Below are 15694 nucleotides of genomic sequence, written 5' to 3'. Positions count from 1 at the left end.
ATGTCAAACAGTATGTGTAAGGGGGTTATCCATGAGGAGCAGTTTATGGGAATGGGCAGATGGAACCATAAGGAGTGGTCTGTGTAAAAGAGGGGTAGGAAACATGGGGAGCATTCTATGAGAGAGAGGACCATGGAGAACAAACTCTCTGAGGGAAAGAGGTGGCCTTGGGGAACAGTCTCTGAGGGAGAGGCATGGATGGGGAGCAGTCTGTGTGGGAAAGAAGGGGCCTTGGGGAAAAGTCTCTGATGAAGAGAAATGGGGAGCAATCTATGTGAGAGAAGGGAGGAATAGGAAGCAATCCATGTGAGACAGATGGCATGGAAACCAATCTTTTTGAGAAATGGAAGGGAGCCACTCCATTTTAGTCTGAAAATTCCTGGCATCCAGTAATAATTCATGCTACACACTTGCAGTGTAATTACATCAGTGCACCCACCAGTGTGACATTGCTGCCCAGGCAGCACAGAAGAGCAGGTAGTAGTGGACTCCCCATGGGAACAAGGGTAGAAAAGTACTGTGAATCTGCCAATCTATATATATATAAAATAGGATGTATGTATGTATGTGCCACCATAACTCATGAATGCCTGGAGCAATTTCAACCAAACTTGGTACATATATAACTCATCCCATGGGGACAAATTTTTTTTTTTGGGGGGGGGGGGGGGGGTAACAGAGCCCCACTACCCCTGCGGGGTAGGAGGGGGGGGGGGGGGTTATGCCAGAATTGCATTTGAGCAAATGGTTTTTATTTCACAGTCTTATCTAACAGAGACGACCTACTCCTCCTCATACGCTAATCTATTACACGGATGACCTCTTCCAAACTAATACTCCTCAAATACTAATATATTACACAGACCTCCTGCTCATCAGATAATAATATCTTACATAGACAACCTCCTCCTCTGCTCCAACTACCACGCAGCTTCCCACCAGCACTAAGCCACTATGTACCACACAGAAATGAGCCCAGCACCCACTCTTATGAAAGCTGTCCAAAAGGAAATCTGTGTTGCCCTTAGCAACCTATCACAGCACAGCTTTCATTTTACCTCAGCAGTGTAAGAGATTATAGCTGAGCTGTGATTGGTTGCTATTGGCAAGAAAAATAACATATTTAAATTATTTTCGTGTCTAAAAAAAAAAAAATACACGAGCAATGCCGGGTAATCAGCTGTATTTTATATGGGAGAACAATTTGATATGGGGCACTTGGTGGGCATAAACACATATGGGATATTAGTACTAGAGATGAGCGAGCACCAAAATGCTCTGGTGCTCGTTACTCGGGATGAAATTTTCACGATGCTCGAGGGTTCGTTTCGAGTAACGAACCCTATTGAAGTCAATGGGCGACCCGAGCATTTTTGCATATCGCCGATGCTCGCTAAGGTTTCCATTTGTGAAATCTGGGCAATTCAAGAAAGTGATGGGAACGACACAGAAACGGATAGGGCAGGCGAGGGGCTACATGTTGAGCTGCATCTCAAGTTCCCAGGTCCCACTATTAAGCCACAATAGCGGCAAGAGTGGGCCCCCCCCTCCCAACAATTTTTACTTCTGAAAAGCCCTCATTAGCAATGCATACCTTAGCTAAGCACCACACTACCTCCAACAAAGCACAATCACTGCCTGCATGACACTCCGCTGCCACTTCTCCTGGGTTACATGCTGCCCAACCCCCCGCACGACCCAGTGTCCACAGCGCACACCAAAGTGTCCCTGCGCAGCCTTCAGCTGCCCTCATGCCACACCACCCTCATGTCTATTTAGAAGTGCGTCTGCCATGAGGAGGAACCGCAGGCACACACTGCAGAGGGTTGGCACGGCTAGGCAGCGTCCCTCTTTAAAAGGGGCGGGGCGATAGCCCACAATGCTGTACAAAAGCAATGAGAAATCCAATCCTGTGCCACCTCCATCTGGAGCTGCACACGTGGCCATAGCAATGGGGAACCTATGTGCCACACACTATTCATTCTGTCAAGGTGTCTGCATGCCCCAGTCAGACCGCGGTTTTTTATAAATAGTCACAGGCAGGTACAACTCCGCAATGGGAATTCCGTGTGCACCCACAGCATCGGTGGCTCCCTGGAACCCACCGGCTGTACATAAATGTATCCCATTGCAGTGCCCTGGACAGCAGAGCTAACGTCAGATTAAATGCAGGTGGACTTCGGCCCACACTGCATGCCCAGCCAGACTGGGGTTCTTTATAAGTAGACACATGGAGTTACAACTCCGTGTGGACCGACAGCATGGGTGGGTGCCAGGAAGCCACCGGCGGTACATAAGTATATCCCATTGCATTGCCCAGCACAGCTGAGGTAATGTCAGGTTTAATGCAGGTGGGCTTCGGCCAACACTGCATGCCCCAGTCAGACTGGGGTTCTTTAGAAGTGGACACATGCAGTTACAACTCCGTGTGGACCGACAGCATGGGTGGGTGCCAGGAAGCCACCGGCGGTACATAAATATATCCCATTGCATTGCCCAGCACAGCTGAGGTAATGTCAGGTTTAATGCAGGTGGGCTTCGGCCAACACTGTATGCCCCAGTCAGACTGGGGTTCTTTACAAGTGGACACATGCAGTTACAACTCCGTGTGGACCGACAGCATGGGTGGGTGCCAGGAAGCCACCGACGGTACATAAATATATCCCATTGCATTGCCCAGCACAGCTAAGGTAATGTCAGGTTTAATGCAGGTGGGCTTCGGCCAACACTGCATGCCCCAGTCAGACTGGGGTTCTTTAGAACTGGACACATGCAGTTACAACTCCGTGTGGACCGACAGCATGGGTGGGTGCCAGGAAGCCACCGGCGGTACATAAATATATCCCATTGCATTGCCCATCACAGCTGAGGTAAAGTCAGGTTTAACCCCTTAACGACCAATGACGTACCTGGTACGTCATGGAGCGTCGGGGTATGTATGAAGAGAGGTTGCGATGCAACCTCTCTTCATACAGTGCGGGCATCAGCTGTTTATAACAGCTGACATCCGCGGGCAATAGCCGCAAGCGGCCGCGCGGCCGATCGCGGCTGTTAACCATTTAAATGCCGCTGTCAATTCTGACAGCGGCATTTAAGTTCCCCGAACGATGTTCGGGGGTCCCGCACGGCCCCCCCGCGGTGAGATCGGGAGAGCCGTGCATGTGCCATGGCAGCCGGGGGCCTAATGAAAGGCCCCAGGGCTGCCTTAGCAGACTGCCTATCAAGCCGTCCCCGTGGGGTGGCTTCATAGGTTGCCTGTCAAAAAGCAATATGACGTAATGCTATAGCATTACGTCATACTGCAGGAGCGATCAAAGCATCGCATCTTAAAGTCCCCCAGGGGGACTTCAAAGTAAAGTAAAAAAAAAAAATCAATAAAGTTTTTTTTTAATTGAAAAAAAAAAAAAGTTGTAAAAGTTTAAATCACCCCCCTTTTGCCATATCTATTATTAAAAAATCTAAATAATAAATTAAAAATATGTATTTGGTATCACTGCGTCCGTAAAAGTCCGAACTATCAAAGTACCACATAATTTTTCCCGCACGGTGAACGTCGTTCGTAAAAAGAAATGAAGAACGCCAGAAATGCATTTTTTTAGTTACCCTGTCTCCAGAGAAAACGCAATAAAAAGCGATCAAAAAGTCGTATGTATTCCAAAACGGTACTATCAGAAACTACAGGACATCCCGCAAAAAATGAAACCTTGCTCAACTACGTCGACGGAAAAATAAAAAAGTTATTGCACGCACAAAATGACCGCAGAAAATAATTGAAAAAAATTTTATGTCTTTAAAAAAAAAAAAGAGGAGTATAGTAAAAAGAAACCTATACAACTTTGGCATCGTAGTAATCGTACCGACCCATAGAATAAAGTTATCATGTCGTTTTTGTTGCCATTTGTGCGCCGTAGAAGCAAGACGCACTAAAAGATGGCAAAATGTCGTTTTTTTTTTCATTTTACTCCACTTAGAATTTTTTAAAAGTTTTTCAGTACATTATATGGTACTTTAAATAGCACCATTGAAAAATACAACTCGTCCCGCAAAAAACAAGCCCTCATACAGCGACGTGAATGGATAAATAAAGGAGTTATGATTTTTTTAAAGGGGGGAGGAAAAAACAAAAATGGAAAAAGAAAAATGCCCGCGTCATTAAGGGGTTAATGCAGGTGGGCTTCGGCCAACACTGCATGCCCCAGTCAGACTGGGGTTCTTTAGAAGTGGACACATGCAGTTACAACTCCGTGTGGACCGACAGCATGGGTGGCTCCCTGGAACCCACCGGCGGTACATAAATATATCCCATTGCAGTGCCCAACACAGCTGATGTAACGTCAGCTTTAATGCAGGTGGGAAAAAAATTAATTGGATTACACTGTAGGCGAGGGCCCCAAAATATTGGTGTACCAACAGTACTAATGTACCTCAGAAAAATTGCCCATGCCCAACCAAGAGGGCAGGTGAAACCCATTAATCGCTTTGGTTAATGTGGCTTACTTTGTAACTAGGCCTGAAGGCAGCCCAGATAAAATAAAAATTGGTTCAGGCGCAAGTTTCAACGCTTTAATGAGCATTGAAACATATAAAAATTGTTTACAAAAATTATATGACTGAGCCTTGTGGGCCTAAGAAAAATTGCCCGTTCGGCGTGATTACGTGAGGTTTCAGGAGGAGGAGCAGGAGGAGGAGGATGAATATAATACACAGATTGATGAAGCTAAAAGGTCCCCATTTTTGATGGTGATAGAGAACGATGCTTCCATCCGCGGGTGCAGCCTACGTATTGTTTAGGTATCGCTGCTGTCCGCTGGTGGAGAAGAAAAGTCTGGGGAAATCCAGGCTTTGTTCATCTTGATGAGTGTAAGCCTGTCGGCACTGTCGGTTGACAGGCGGGTACGCTTATCCGTGATGATTCCCCCAACCGCACTAAACACCCTCTCTGACAAGACACTAGCCGCAGGACAAGCAAGCACCTCCAGGGCATACAGCGCGAGTTCAGGCCACGTGTCCAGCTTCGACACCCAGTAGTTGTAGGGGGCAGAGGCGTCACGGAGGACGGTCGTGCGATCGGCTACGTATTCCCTCACCATCCTTTTACAGTGCTCCCGCCGACTCAGCCTTGACTGGGGAGCGGTGACACAGTCTTGCTGGGGAGCCAGAAAGCTGTCAAAGGCCTTAGAGAGTGTTCCCCTGCCTGTGCTGTACATGCTGCCTGATCTCCGCGCCTCCCCTGCTACCTGGCCCTCAGAACTGCACCTTCTGCCACTAGCACTGTCGGATGGGAATTTTACCATCAGCTTGTCCGCCAGGGTCCTGTGGTATAGCATCACTCTCGAACCCCTTTCCTCTTCGGGTATGAGAGTGGAAAGGTTCTCCTTATACCGTGGGTCGAGCAGTGTGTACACCCAGTAATCCGTAGTGGCCAGAATGCGTGTAACGCAAGGGTCACGAGAAAGGCATCCTAACATGAAGTCAGCCATGTGTGCCAGGGTACCTGTACGCAACACATGGCTGTCCTCACTAGGAAGATCACTTTCAGGATCCTCCTCCTCCTCCTCCTCAGGCCATACACGCTGAAAGGATGACAGGCAAGCAGCATGGGTACCCTCAGCAGTGGGCCAAGCTGTCTCTTCCCCCTCCTCCTCATACTCCTCCTCCTCCTCAACGCGCTGAGATATAGACAGGAGGGTGCTCTGACTATCCAGCGACATACTGTCTTCCCCCGCCTCCGTTTCCGAGCCCAAAGCGTCTGCCTTTATGCTTTGCAGGGAACTTCTCAAGATGCATAGCAGAGGAATGGTGACGCTAATGATTGCAGCATCGCCGCTCACCATCTGGGTAGACTCCTCAAAGTTTCCAAGGACCTGGCAGATGTCTGCCAACCAGGCCCACTCTTCTGTAAAGAATTGAGGAGGCTGACTCCCACTGCGCGCGCCCATGTTGGAGTTGGTATTCCACTATAGCTCTACGCTGCTCATAGAGCCTGGCCAACATGTGGAGCGTAGAGTTCCACCGTGTGGGCACGTCGCACAGCAGTCGGTGCACTGGCAGATGAAACCGATGTTGCAGGGTGGCAGCGTCCGTGTGGGACTTGCGGAAATGTGCGCAGAGCCGGCGCACCTTTCCAAGCAGGTCTGACAAGCGTGGGTAGCTTTTCAGAAAGCGCTGAACCACCAAATTAAAGACGTGGGCCAGGCATGGCACGTGCGTGAGGCTACCGAGCTGCAGAGCCGCCACCAGGTTACGGCCGTTGTCACACACGACCATGCCCGGTTGGAGGCTCAGCGGCGCAAGCCAGCGGTCGGTCTGCTCTGTCAGACCCTGCAGCAGTTCGTGGGCCGTGTGCCTCTTCTCTCCTAAGCTGAGTAGTTTCAGCACGGCCTGCTGATGCTTGCCCACGGCTGTGCTGCCACGCCACGTGACACCGACTGCTGGTGACGTGCTGCTGCTGACACAATCTAATTGCGAGACAGAGGTTGCGTAGGAGGAGGAGGAGGGTGGTTTAGTGGAGGAAGCATACACTGCCGCAGATACCACCACCGAGCTGGGGCCCGCAATTCTGGGGGTGGGTAGGACGTGAGCGGTCCCAGGCTCTGACTCTGTCCCAGCCTCCACTAAATTCACCCAATGTGCCGTCAGGGAGATATAGTGGCCCTGCCCCCCTGTGCTTGTCCACGTGTCCATTGTTAAGTAGACCTTGGCAGTAACCGCGTTGGTGAGGGCGCGTACAATGTTGCGGGAGACGTGGTTGTGCAGGGCTGGGACGGCACATCGGGAAAAGTAGTGGCGACTGGGAACCAAGTAGCGCGGGCCGCCGCCGCCATCATGCTTTTGAAAGCCTCCGTTTCCACAAGCCTATACGGCAGCATCTCCAGGCTGATCAATTTGGCTATGTGCACGTTTAACGCTTGAGCGTGCGGGTGCGTGGCGGCGTACTTGCGCTTGCGCTCAAACACTTGCGCTAGCGACGGCTGGACGGTGCGCTGAGAGACATTGGTGGATGGGGCCGAGCACAGCAGAGGTGAGGGTGTGGGTGCAGGCTAGGAGACGGTAGTGCCTGTGTCCTGAGAGGGGGTTTGGATCTCAGTGGCAGGTTGGGGCATAGGGGGAGAGGCAGTGGTGCAAACCGGAGGCGGTGAACGGCCTTCGTCCCCCCTTGTGGGGTGCTTGGCCATCATATGTCTGCGCATGCTGGTGGTGGTGAGGCTGGTGGTGGTGGCTCCCCGGCTGATCTTGGCGCGACAAAGGTTGCACACCACTGTTCGTCGGTCATCTGCACTCTCAGTGAAAAACTGCCAGACCTTTGAGCACCTCGGCCTCTGCAGGGTGGCATGGCGCGAGGGGGCGCTTTGGGAAACAGTTGGTGGATTATTCGCTCTGGCCCTGCCTCTACCCCTGGCCACCGCACTGCCTCTTCCAACCTGCCCTGCTGCTGCACTTGCCTCCCCCTCTGAAGACCTGTCCTCAGTAGGCTTAGCAAATCAGGTGGGGTCAGTCACCTCATCGTCCTGCTGCTCTTCCTCCGAATCCTCTGTGCGCTCCTCCCTCGGACTTACTCCAATTACTACTACCTGAGTGATAGACAACTGTGTCTCATCGTTATCGTCCTCCTCACCCACTGAAAACTCTTGAGACAGTTGCCGGAAGTCCCCAGCCTCATCCCCCGGACCCCGGGAACTTTCCAAAGGTTGGGCATCGGTCACGACAAACTCCTCCGGTGGGAGAGGAACCATTGCTGCCCATTCTGGGCAGGGGCCCGGGAACAGTTCCTGGGAGTCTGCCTGTTCCTCAGAATGTGTCATTGTAATGGAGTAAGGAGGCTGTGAGGAAGGAGGAGCAGCAGCCAGAGGATTCAGAGTTGCAGCAGTGGACAGCACAGAACTCTGGGTGGTCGATAGATTGCTGGATGCACTTTCTGCCATCCACGACAGGACCTGCTCACGCTGCTCATTTTCTAATAAAGGTCTACCGCGTGGACCCATTAATTGTGAGATGAATGTGGGGACGCCAGAAACGTGCCTTTCTCCTAATCCCGCAGCAGTCGGCTGCGATACACCTGGATCAGGAGCTCGGCCTGTGCCCACACCCTGACTTGGGCCTCCGCGTCCTCGCCCGCGTCCACGTCCTCTAGGCCTACCCCTACCCCTCAGCATGGTGTATTACCAGTAGTGCAGAAACAGAACGCTGTAATTAAATGTGCCGCTTATTGGCCTGTGGTTGGAGGCTGACTTCACTTACGGAACGCACAGCTGAGCCAGGAAAGAATTTTGCGCAACTGGCTGCGTATTAATTAGGACTACTACCCCTAGCAGAGACGCAGTACAGTCAGGACGGTCACAGGCAGCCCAAATATATATTTTTTTCCCAAATTTTTTGGGAAAAGCCCACTGCCTATATAGACAGTATATGTCTTTCAAGTTTTTCACTGTCCCTGCCTCAGCACTACTGGCCCTATACTATGTAAAATTACTGCAGACTAAGGACGCAATGCTCTGCACGGCCGATATACAAAAAAAAAAAAAAAGGTGCAACACTGCAAAAAGCAGCCTCAACAGTACTGCACACGGTCAGATGTGGCCCTAAGAAGGACCGTTGGGGTTCTTGAAGCCTAAAATCACTCCTAACACTCTCCCTATAGCAGCTCCAGCATCAGCAGCACTTTCCCTGAGCTATGTCAGAATGCATCTGTGGTGAGCCGCGGGAGGGGCCGATTTATATACTCGGGTGACACCTGATCTCGCCAGCCACTCACTGCAGGGGGGTGGTATAGGGCTTGAACGTCGCAGGGGGAAGTTGTAATGCCTTCCCTGTCTTTCTATTGGCCAGAAAAGCGCGATAACGTCTCAGAGATGAAAGTGAAAGTAACTCGAACATCGCGTGGTGCTCGCCTCTAGTAACGAGCATCTCGAACACGCTAATACTCGAACGAGTATCAAGCTCGGACGAGTACGTTCGCTCATCTCTAGATATTACAGAATGCCATTGTTTTATTTGGGGAACTTTTAGGGGGGAGCATAATTTTATGTGGGTCACTTTGGAAGGCATTATATATCTGGTATAATTTCTTATTGGGCACTTAGGAGAACACTGTACAGCATATATAGCACATTTTCTATGGGACACTTTTGGAGACAGTGTACTATAGCTCTATTTACTATGGAGTACTTTGGATGGGGCACTATATGTATGAACCTATTTACTGTGAGGCATTTTAGAGGGAGCACAATGTGCAAGGTGCTTTATAATCTGCATGGCACTATTACTTTTGAGAGTCCTATGTGTATTTCACTTTTATTCTGGGGGTGCTATAGTTACAATTGTATTTCTGCATTGCAGTATTTGTGAAGCCCTAAGGGCTCATGTCCACGGGGAAAATAGGATTTAGGATCCGCAGCGGATTTCCTGCATGCGGATCCGCACCCCATAGGGATGCATTGACCACCCGCGGGTACATAAATACCCGCGGATCGTCAATAAAAGTGATTTAAAAAAAAATGGAGCATGAAAAAATCTGGACCATGCTCCATTTTCATGCGGGTCTCCCGCGGGGACGGCTCCCGCGGGCTTCTATTGAAGCCTATGGAAGCCGTCCGGATCTGCGGGAGACCTAAAATAGGAATTTAAAGCATTTACTCACCCGCAGCGGACCGCGAAGCTCTTCTCTTCCTCACGGCCGCATCTCCCTTGCTTCGGCTCGGCGGATGTGCCCGGCGCATGCGCGCGGCACGTCGACGACGTGCCGGCGACGTGCCGCCGGCGTCAGGAATTCATCCGCCGGCCGAAAATGAAGATCCGGCCGTGAGGAAGAGCAGAGCTTCGTCGCCCGCGCCGGATAGGTAAATGCTTTTAAATTGCTATTTTCGGCGCTCATGTCCGCGGGGCAGGAGGGACCGGCTGCAGATTCTCCATGGAGAATCTGCAGCGGATCTGATTTTCCCCGTGGACATGAGGCCTAAGCCTCACAGCAGACACACATTATTAGTGGAAGAGCAAGATGGTATTATTAAAAGGGGCATCAGGATGGGGAGCTTGTGAAAATGGTGGGGATGTGCTGGGAAAACATAGAGCCAATAATGTCTGTGCTCCAAACTCTGCAAGACAAAAAGTAGCTGGAAGACATCATCATAGCAATCTGGGTCAGATGGAAAAGATGGTGAAATAATATTCTGGTACAGCAGATGAGTCTTGGAGAATATAATCCACACTACTGAACAACGGGAACTGGTTGTACACTAGGCAGCAATGTTACTGAGTAGCGTTTACATTTGGCAATCATGCCAATAAGTTTTACAGTTTCACAATTGATTAACAATGATAAACTATAATTTTGTTGTTGATCCTCTCCATTGTTAACACTGACCAGTTATCATTACAATTGCTCAGAGTGAATCATAAGGATTGGTGATATGTCTCTTTAATAGCGGCATATTTAGGTCTAGTGCCTAGGCAGCATGAGCTATAAATATGACCCTGATTCTATGTACCACAGGTTCAGAACCAGGGGCGTAACTATAGGGGATGCGGTTGCACCCGGGCCCAGGAGCCTTAGGGGGCCCATAAAGCCTCTCTTATTGATATAGAGAGTGCACTACTATGAAAAAGAATTAAAATTGGGGGCCCTGTTACATATTTTGTATTGGGGCCAGAAGCTTCAAGTTACGCCTCTGTTCAGAACCTATGGTTAACTAAAACAAAGCGGTAAATATAACATCCTATGGGGTTTCTGGTAACATCCTTTGTGGTAGTGCTGAACAAAAAGAGAATATGGTATATGTGCAAAATAGCATGGGTCAAATATTCCCGTAATTTTAAAGTGAATTTGTTCTGTAAGACATCACATGAATTTATAAACTTACATCACAGGTTGGTGATATCTGCCAGTTAGGCTGCTTTCACACCTTCGCTGGCATCTTTGGAGGTTCCATGGCAGATCCGACACAAAATACGGGAAGAAAATGTCCATCATGCATTCGATAGAATGCCAGTCAGCTGAACAGAAACTGAACTGACCACATTATAGTCCGTTCAACACTGTTTGGTTCCATCATAAGGCGGATCCTATCGGCTCTCATAACGGAGCAGGAAAATAGAACCCACGCTGCAGATGTGAAAGCAGCCTTACTTGTTAAGTCATTTCAAGTTAACATCCTGTATTAAGTATTATCTTATTATCACGTGATCACTAACATGGAAATGATTAAGCTATTGCTGCGCAGACCTGGCTCCAGATTCATATCTTCACCCTTGGAAAATGTTCAGCTTCAATCACCAATGGTCATAACAGCAAGCTACCAAAAGTAAATCTATACTTAGCATTTAGTTTCACACCCAGATGTCCTTTCATACTTGTTGCAATATGAACTACTGTTGAGTGAAGGCTCTTGACCTGTATTAGTCTTTATGGAATACTTATACTGTACTTACAGATTCATCCAACTCTTCTTTGACTAACACAAATGCATTTATTTCAATTTCCCTTTTCCTTTTTGTGTATCTTTGCTTTTTCATTAGAATGCTACCGTGTTTCCCCGATAGTAAGACACCCCCGATTGTAAGACGTATCGGTGGTTTCAGGGGGGTCGGCCAATGTAAGCCGTACCCCGAAAGTAAGACATATGTCTTACTTTCGGGGAAACACGGGGGTATTGCCGCCTCCCTCTCATCTAGCTGCGCGCCGCCTCCTGCCCACGTCCGCACCGTCCCCCTCTCCATACGTCGCCGCGTCTGCCACCTCCCTCTGATCTTAACCCCTTCCCGCTCCAGGACGTACCGTTACGTCCTGGGAGCCTGGTACTTCCCGCAACAGGACGTACCGGTACGTCCTGGAGATAGCGCGGGATCACATAAGATCCCGTGCTATCCCGCAGCGGGAGCCGGCTGTCACTCACAGCCGGCGTCCCGCTGCAACAGCGGGGGGGCATCAGAGATGCGCCGCCCCGCTGTAAACCCCTTCCCTGCCGCGATCTAAGTAGATCGCGGCAGGGAAAGAGTTCACAGAGGAATCGCGATCCTTCTGTGTCTCCGGCCAGACACTGGCGTCCTGTATTGCCTGTGCCTATAATCGCTGTATAGGCGATAAGGCATGGAAGAGCAGTAGCTCTGCCATGCCTTATCACAGCGATCATAGGCATACTGCTGCTAGTCCCTCAGAGGGACTCAAATAGTGTAAAAAAAAAAAAAAAGAAAAATGTAAAAAAAAGAAAAATGTAAAATTTTTTTTTCTTTTTTCCAATATAAGACATACCCCGAAAGTAAGACATAGTGGGGCTTTTGGGGATAAAAAGAAAGTAAGACACTGTCTTACTTTCGGGGAAACACGGTAGCTACCAAGATGAAGATGAAAAAGGCGTGATTGTACTATACACAAGTCATTGTAAATGAATGATTCACATAAAGGTTGTACTGACTATGTGGACCCTTGACCAAAAAAAATTATAATAAAATATAACTTTTATTAAAGAAATAACTAAAAGGAAGAACATACACACATAAATCTAGATCCAGGAAAACCCATGGAACCGATAAAAATGTATTGATACCACTGTCCATTACATAAAGGTTGTACAAAGTATCCTAAGTGGCAGAATCCCTATTAGGTAAATACACTGAAAAAGTAATTTCTGAAGATGTTTTAGTCTAAACAGTTTCATTATGATTTGCTAGTTCACTATTACAAGGCACATTAGCATACTACAGTAGATTACAGTTTTAACGTGAATGCCCAAGAACGGATTTCTATCGCATTTCCCATGGCGAAAATCTGCTAGTGAATTCCGCAGCTATTAGGTTCTATTGAACCCAATAGCTTTCTGCCTGCCAATGCTCATATGCGGAATTCTAAGCGGCATCTGCTATTTGCCGTGGATTTATGCCGCGGGAGATCTCCATTAAAATAGCATTAATTGAGACCGCGGAAATCTGCGATCACTCGCAGGCACTTTTTTGTTTATTATTGCGGTACTCCCACAGCGTAGATCCGTGGGCATATCCCGCGACGCTTGTGAGCATGAGCCCTTAAGTAGAGAATTACCAGTCTATACCAATCCAGTGCAGATGCCCGGCTGGTCGTGCTCAAGTCTTTCTTTACTGGAAACCAGAGATGATATGTCAACAAGGCCTAATGAGCGGCCCCTGGAAAATCTGCAGGGGATTGATACAGTTTGTTTGTTTTTTCAATTTTAGGACTTTTGATGTTTCTTTCTTCTTTTTTTAACCATTGGATGACTACTTTAATGTTGGATAAGTGTGTTTTTCCACACAGCAGCTCACTATATTCAAGTGAATAAGGATAAGGTCCTCAATGTATACCCCTTTAAGTCTACCTGTATTCATATAACATATTAGATACATCCTTTATGTGATTTATGGGTATATGCACAGGTTTGCCTGCAGCAGATGTTTTGCTTACCTTCTTCTATGGCCTCCTGTACTTTTTGCCCATCAGATGAGAGATATAGGTTTGTATGATATGCTTTTAGATACCCAATAGGGCTGTTACCTCCAGTCATACAGAATCGTTCAACAAATAGGTCTGAAGCAGAAGAAAAATCAAGTAAGAGTATGTAATATACTATGTAAGAACACATTTGGGTAAGGAGCCTCCATTGGGGATTTGTCATTTTTATGGCAAGAATAGCTCAGCATCAAATTCATTACTTACCTTCAAAACTATGGAAATTTCAATGTATCTCTCGAACTACATTATACTATAATGATTACAAGAGACTTGGCAACATAACATTTGCCTTTATAGCATGCGCAGAACAGCTGTGCGGCGTGAGTACGCTGGAGCGGCCCCTTCAACGGGACAGAAGAGGCAGACTGCGCAAGCGCGTCTAATCGAGCCAGGAGAAGGATTCGGTCGGCGCCATGGAGACGGGGACGCCAACACCGGGGGGGTAAGTATATACCTTCTGTATGGCCAATATTTAATGCACGATGTATATTACAAAGTGCATTAATATGGCCATACAGAAGTGTTTACCTTTACTTCATTTTGCAGGACAACCCCTTTAAGGGGTTAAGGGCATAGTAATATAGTATGTTAGGCTGAATGAAGACAATGTCCATCTAGTACAGCCTGTTTCAACCCCTAGTTGATCTACAGGAAGGCAAAAACCCCAAGAGGCAGAAGCCAATTTACCCATTTGGGGGAAAATTCCATCCAGACTCCCTAATGGCAATCAGAATAATCCCTGGATCAATCTTTGATAGTTCCTACCTAAATAAAAAAAAATCCATAACTATAAACCTGCGGGTCACCTAATGTCTATATCTTGTAATATCCTTTCGCTCTATAAAGGAGTTAATAAACTATATGCCATACCTATATCTTATGTGTTGTACGTGATTGGACCAATCCAATGTGATAAACATGCATATTTATTACTATCCAGTATACACTAGAGATAATAAGAATGAATATTATTTTTTTAAAATTTCAGTTAGTATTCTAATATTGCTGTTGTTTTTGCTAAGAACACTGAATCCCGTATTGCAACGCCATTGTCCATCTGAGTCCTCTACACGATCATGGTTTTACTAAACCTTGCTATTGGCTGATAGATGCAAGGCAAATACAACATAGACGGAGTGGTAGCAAGAGACTGTTTACTGTTTAGTAACATTATACAAAGTAGATACTTACTGTAATGGTTTATGGTATTAATGAGTCTTACTCCAACTTGGGCATGGTTGTTGGTCACAAGGACTATATCAAACAGATGCTCACTGTCAGGGTATAACTCACGTAACTGAGTGTTAACAGCTTCCAGCGCCTGGCATGGAATAAGGACAGATAGAGATTAATGCCTAGAAGTGAGAAGGGAACTACAAAATAGAAGTCTACAGGTGACACTTGGGGAACTTATATACTTGTATATATATTTAAAGTGTTTTAAGTCTTTGAACTGAGTGCACATTCACCCTACTTGGAGCTGACACTTCTTGATGTGTGCCTGCAAGTTCCTGTCACATAGGAACTGATAAGCTGCTAACATTACTCTAGGCTGCATATTCGTGAGCTTCCTTGGAAGAACAATCTTTGGGAGCCAACACATTAAATACTTTCGATTAACAATATTCTTTTGGGTCCAAAGTATATTTTGACTAATTGTATCAAATTCTAGCTAGATCGCTGTTGGTTATATCCCAGTCACAATAACTTGGGTTTTGCAGCAAATTTGGTCATTAACAAATTACTTGGTATCAGCCTATTGCCAGTAACTGTGTTTATTATTCTTACTTGTTTTTGACATAGAAGCCTTTGAGCTTATTATATATGATAAAATATTTATTGCATTTTTGTTTTTAATGTGTATAGATATATGGTCAGTAAAATAGATGAAAACATACAGAAGGCCTTCCAAAGGCTAGCCCTTCACTTCAATAATCCTAGGTATACTGTCCTGTGTAACACATGTTTTCAGGATTTCCTCAGTATTGCACAGGTGATGTAATTATTGTCGGTGCCTCAAACATTGCCACAGGTGTTCTTACCATAGGATATCCTAAAAACATCACCTGTTGGGGGTCCCTGAGGACTGGAGTTGGGAAACACTGCTCTAGATGATGTAAAAAAAAGTGATTTATCAGACCAGGCCACCTTCTTTTATTGCTTCATTGTAGGTACTTTTGATAGTGGACATGGCTTACCATAGGAAATCTGACCAAGTTGCTGCTACACAGCAAGTTG

General features: G+C 47.2%; 1 protein-coding gene across 1 annotated transcript in view; it reads right to left on the bottom strand.

Moving 5' to 3' along the window:
* NT5C1A (5'-nucleotidase, cytosolic IA) overlaps nt 1–15694 on the bottom strand; it is a 46416-nt gene that overhangs the window by 16201 nt on the left and 14521 nt on the right. The window contains exons 3-4 of the mRNA XM_066574342.1: nt 14648–14777; nt 13409–13531 (exon numbers count right to left, since the gene is read on the bottom strand). Of these exons, the coding sequence (XP_066430439.1) occupies nt 13409–13531; nt 14648–14777 (253 nt within the window). The remainder of the gene's footprint in view (nt 1–13408; nt 13532–14647; nt 14778–15694) is intronic.

Source organism: Eleutherodactylus coqui, chromosome 1 (genome assembly GCF_035609145.1).
Source record: "Eleutherodactylus coqui strain aEleCoq1 chromosome 1, aEleCoq1.hap1, whole genome shotgun sequence".
Lineage (NCBI taxonomy): Eukaryota > Metazoa > Chordata > Amphibia > Anura > Eleutherodactylidae > Eleutherodactylus > Eleutherodactylus coqui.
This window is presented reverse-complemented; position numbering and strand designations above follow the sequence as displayed.